Source organism: Neopsephotus bourkii, unplaced genomic scaffold (genome assembly GCF_033783945.1).
Source record: "Neopsephotus bourkii isolate Nb327-2 ecotype Australia unplaced genomic scaffold, CSIRO-AGI_Nbou_v1 NB_904, whole genome shotgun sequence".
Taxonomy (NCBI): domain Eukaryota; kingdom Metazoa; phylum Chordata; class Aves; order Psittaciformes; family Psittacidae; genus Neopsephotus; species Neopsephotus bourkii.
The window spans coordinates 107,350-112,476 of NW_026901398.1; the positions used below are offsets into that span (position 1 = coordinate 107,350).

General features: G+C 61.8%; 1 protein-coding gene across 1 annotated transcript; it reads right to left on the reverse strand.

Moving 5' to 3' along the window:
• Positions 1-324: 324 nt before the first annotated feature.
• CTSK (cathepsin K) lies at positions 325-2,687 on the reverse strand. The gene is made up of 8 exons (XM_061357471.1): positions 2,403-2,687; positions 1,716-1,857; positions 1,507-1,629; positions 1,246-1,401; positions 957-1,175; positions 711-876; positions 531-636; positions 325-449 (listed from the first exon to the last, which is right to left on the reverse strand). Exons 1-8 carry the CDS (start codon positions 2,651-2,653, stop codon positions 350-352), a joined length of 1,263 nt encoding a protein of 420 aa, XP_061213455.1. The 5' UTR covers positions 2,654-2,687; the 3' UTR covers positions 325-349.
• Positions 2,688-5,127: the final 2,440 nt, after the last annotated feature.

The following is a 5,127-nucleotide window of genomic DNA, read 5'->3' on the forward strand; positions in this document are numbered from 1 at the left end:
CAGACTTTATTCCCAACAGTGTTTATTTAAAAATAGAAGTCCTATCATTCCCTGCATCCCGCTGTGGGACGCAGGGCGCAGGGGGCCAGCGCCCTCCATGGGGATGCTCCATTCCCAGAGGAACAGGGCCTGTTCGCACAAGCATCTCCAGGCGGATCAGACTCTCTGGAGCCGGCCCTGAGTGTCTGTGGCCATGGGAAGGCAGAACCCGGCACAGGCAAAGGAGCTGGGGGGGAGCTCATCCCAACTTCCATATGGAGCTGGGGCCTCCCCCCTTTCCTGGGGAGGTTTCTCATGGAAAGGCAGAGATTCCCCTCCAGAGACCGGGAGCTGGGAAGCGGGATGGGGCTCACATCTTAGGGAAGCTGGCCAGGTTGGCGATGCCGCAGGCGTTGTTCATGTTGCGCGCCAGGAGCACGTAGCCCTTGTTGCCCCACTCCTCACCCCAGCTATGGGGAGAAAAGGCAGAGCCTGAGCCACCGGTGGAGCCCAACCCAGTGGAGCCAAGCGGCGCCGGTGCCCAGGGGTACCTGTTCTTGATGATCCAGTGCTTGGTGCCCTTCTGCGTGCCGTAGCCCACCGCCAGCACCGCGTGGTTGATGTTCTGTGCGTTGCAGCTCTCATCATAGTACACACCTGGGGGGACAGGAGGGGGTCACGCAGTGCCCAGAGCATCCTCAGTGCCTCGGCTTCCCTGAGCTGCCCCTCACCGCGGCTGTAGAACTGGAAGGAGGGGAGGCTGGCGTCGATGCCCACCGAGACGGGGCCGATCCTGGCCACTGCCCTCTTCAAAGCCTTCTCGTTGCCCTCGGGGATCTCGCGGTAGCCACGGCACTTGGCTGCCTTGCCCGTGGGGCTGTACATGCAGCTCTCATCCTGCGGGCAGCAGCAGGGTTAAGGGCAGGCCAAGGAGCAGAGGGATGGGAGCACACAGAGCCCATGCCCCAAGCGCAGACCTGGCCGATGTAGGGGTAAGCATCCTCGGAGTCAATGCCGCGGTTCTGGCGCACGTACTCGAAGGCGTTGGTCATGTACCCGCCGCCGCAGCCGTCGTTGTTGGCCACGCAGTCCACCAGGTTCTGCGGGCTGAGGGACAGCAGCTTCCCCGTCCTGCGCTTGAGCTGCCCCTCCAGGGCACCCACCGAGCTGAACGCCCAGCACGACCCGCACTGGCCCTATGGGGACACCGGGGTGACACCGCGGTGACACCGGACACCCAGCACCCCCAGCAGCAACCCCGGTTACCTGGTTCTTGACAGGGGTCACGTAGCCTTTCCGCCTCCAGTCCACAGCCGCCGGGGCCCTCTCGGTCCAGTCGGGGATGTAGAGCGTCTCGTTGCGATGGGGACGGCTATGGGGCACCTTCAACCCTGTCATTGTCCTCACCACCTCCTCACTGGTCTGGGGAAGGAGCCCCCAGTGGGGAAGAAGGGGGGGGATGATGAGCGCAGCCCCATGGATGTGCTCAGCCCCCTGTCTCCCACCCCATTGCTGCCCCACACTCACCAAGTCACCCAAGTGGTTCATGGCCAGCTCGAAGGTGTGAACGCCCAACGCGTGCTCCAGGTTGTGCCTGTTGATGTACTTGAGGTTCTTCTCCCAGATCAGCCTCCGCGCCGCCTCGTCCGCCTGCGCCATGGGGTGAGATGGGGCAGGGTGGGACCTCCACCCCACAACCCATAGGGACAGCCCCATGGGGCCATCGCTCCCCATACCTCGCCGTTGTACTGCTTGCGGTGGGTTTTCTTCCATAGGTCCCACTGGGCATCCAGCTCCCGCTCCGGCTGTAACTGGGCCACCGCAGGGACCAGCAGGGCCAGCAGCGTGGGCCACCACATCCTGGGGATGAGCTGAGCACTGTGGATGGGGACAGGGTCCTGTGCCCATCACCACCATAGGGGAATGGGACCCTGCGCCCACCGCACTTCCAAGCCCTGGGGGACCCCATTCCCTCCCTGCATAGGGGCAGGGGGAGCCCAGGACCCCATGGGGACCAGCAGCAGGATTGGGCCAGGATCCCCTCCCCATCCTGGGGCCCCCGGGGCAGCGCTGGCCGGGAGCAGCATCACATGAGCCCCGACTCCTGGCTCCCATTCCCGACGCCGGCGCCTCTCCAGCTGCCCCGAAGCACAGGAAAACCCCATGTGGGGTGCACAGAGCAAAGGGGGGCACCCCCAGGCCCCATCCACCCGCTTTGCTTTACCCCCTCACCCCACTTCCTCACCAACCCCCGCAGCCCTGCTCAATGCTCCCTGCCTCAGTTTCCCCTTTGGCCCCCCTCAGCCCCATTGCTGCCCCACAAGACCCCATTTCCTTAGGGAAAAGCCACCCACGCACCCCAATGAGGCCTCACTGGGGGTCTCCCACCCTCCTCTCCCTCCACCCATGGGCCCCATCCTTACCCCAGCACGGTGCTGGTGCGGGGACGGTGCAGGCGGGACCGGGATGCGGGCGCTGCGGCCGCGGCTCTTTTATGCTCCGGGATTGAGGAAGTGCAAGCGGCAGCTGGGAAGTTTCGGGACCTGCTCCAGGGGTGGAGGAAGGAGGAGACCGGGAAGGGGGGGGGATGCAGCAGCGGCTCCCTCCCGGCTTCACGTGATGCTGAGTCAGCCCCAGCGCTGGGGCTGCTGGCTCTGGGTCCTGCTCCAGCCATGTCCTGCCCTAAGGACACCTCCTTGCCCCATAGCCCTGCCCCATAGCCTTGCCCCATAGCCTTGCCTGCACTCCCAGGAGACCCACACTGCTTCCCATAGGGAGCTGAGCACCGCTTGCTTTGGGACACGGTGGTCCCAAAGGATGAGGCAGGATGGGACCATCCCCAGGGATGCTGTGTGATGCCTGGAGTAGGGAACGGGGTCTCCTCTCTGTCCCCAGTGCCCCAAACAAGGGCTGCTGCCCCACTAAGGGCAGGATTTGGCCACTGGTGCCCAGTTCAGGCCTGACCCCGCAGCAGCACAGGGGGAAGCAGGACCAGACGGGGCTTTCTGCAGTGACGGGCACCTCATCACGAGGCTCCTGCCCGGGACAAGCAGAAAACCTTGGTCATGGCCTGGTGGCATCAGCCCCGTCACATCGGGGACATCACCATCATCATCATCACCATCATCACCATCACCATCATCACCCTGCCATGGGTGCAGGGATGGCCACTGCTGGGGCACAGTGAAGGGGATGGAGGCCCCCCCCAAGCTGTCCCCATGTCACCGCAGGGGTCCCCAGGGCCAGGGACCCGCACCCAGACACCAGTTCCCCTTGCCCATAGTGGGGCTGAGTCAGGCTCCACTGGGGACTCATGGCCCTGAGCACGGGGCCCTGACGTGGCCGAGTGTGACCGAGGGGTGAGGCCTCCTATGGGGACCCAGCACCCACAGCAGGGGCAGGGGAGGGGGAGCAGTGGCTTAGGGGGCCCTGCTCCATGTGGGTGAGGCCAAAGATAGCCAAGAGGTGGGAATACAGTGAGGCTGAAGAAGGGGCATCTCTCTGGGGGGAATCATGGAATGGGTTGGATTGGAATGGACCTTAAAGCTCATCCAATCCCTGCCAAAGGGGCAGGGACCCCTTCCACTGGAGCAGGATGCTCCAAGCCCCTGTGTCCAACCTGGCCTTGAGCACTGCCAGGGATGGGGCAGCCACAGCTTCTCCATTCAACCTATTCCAGTGTCCTAATACCCTCAAAGGGAAGAGCTTCCCTATATCCAACCTAAATCCCCCCTGTTCCAGTCTGAACCCATCACCCCTTGTCCGGTCGCTCCAGTCCCTGATGAAGGCCCCTCTCCAGCATCCTTGCAGCCCCCTTCAGACACTGGAAGCTGCTCTGAGCTCTCCACAGCTTCTCTTCTCCAGGCTGAACAGCCCCAACAACCATTTAAGTACCCAAGAGGGGGAAGAAGGGAGGGAGCACGCCAGGATGGAGCAGCCAGGGGTCCCAGTATTGCTGTTAGGTGAAGGATGTGGCTGTGGCACAGGGAGGGAGGAGGCAGGAACAAGACCGAGCTTTGCAAAGGGAAATCCCTGTTGTGAGATCTCTGCCCCATGGAACCATCACCGAGTGCTGCAGCGAGAGGGAGCCCGGGGCCCACATGAGGAGGAAGAGGAGGTTCTGGTGCAGAACGAGGGCTGCTCCCTCCTGCATCCCGTTGGGAAGGGCTCCCACAGCGGAGCACAGCACAGCTCAAGCTGTGCATGAGCACGCAGGTACCACTGTGCTGCTTCCCAAACACACACCTCCATGCCTGGGATAGCTGGCACTGGGATGGGACAGGCATCCCAGCGTGTTACTGCTGGTAGCAGATTCCCTGGATTAAAGGCCAGCCAGGGGGAACACAGGATGGTTCCAAACTCCCGAATGGGAGGTTTCCACCTTCCCATGGCTACATTTGGAAATGGGGATGGAAGTGAGGAAAAAAACAACTTCAAATCTTAGTTTTCCAATAAAAGCAGGTGAAAAAGTGGTAAAAATGGAAGTTTTGTGCTCCATGCCAAGAGGAGCCTCTCCAGGTCCCTACGAGCATCGACCTCCATGAGCAGGAACATGATGCAGGTGTTGGATGGTACCAAAAGCCGCTCTGGGAGCATCTTAACCACCATCAGCTCCATCCAGAGCAGCCCCTCCTGGCCAGCCCCACTGATGCAGGGAGGAGGGAGGAGTATCCAGCCAGGCTTCAGGAATGCTGCTTGTCCTTCCCCTGCTGTGCTTGTGCCAGGTTTCCTTCCATGTTCAACTCCACAGTGAGCAATTCCTATTGGAATGGGAGCCAGGCTTGCCCTGGCAGCAGGAATCCAAGTGTGGAGCTGGAGGAGAGCACGATTTGCCCCACATTTCTTGTCACAAGATCTGAAGGTGATGGGTATAACCCCTCCATCTTCCCATTCCACCTGCCTCAGCTGCCTCCATCCCAGGATTTGGCAACAGGGTCAGCACAAGGCAGGAATTTGCCTTTAAGGAGACAGTGGTTGAGAGGGAAAACCAGCTCCTGCTCAGCTCCAACAGGAAGGTGAGGACCTGGATCTGCATGTGCTGGAACCCCACTGCCCATGCAGAGCAGTTCCATTGCCCCCACCAAGCTGACCGTGATTGATGGCAGCTCAGGAACCCGCTGCAGGAGTGATGCAGCAAGACCAAAGCTC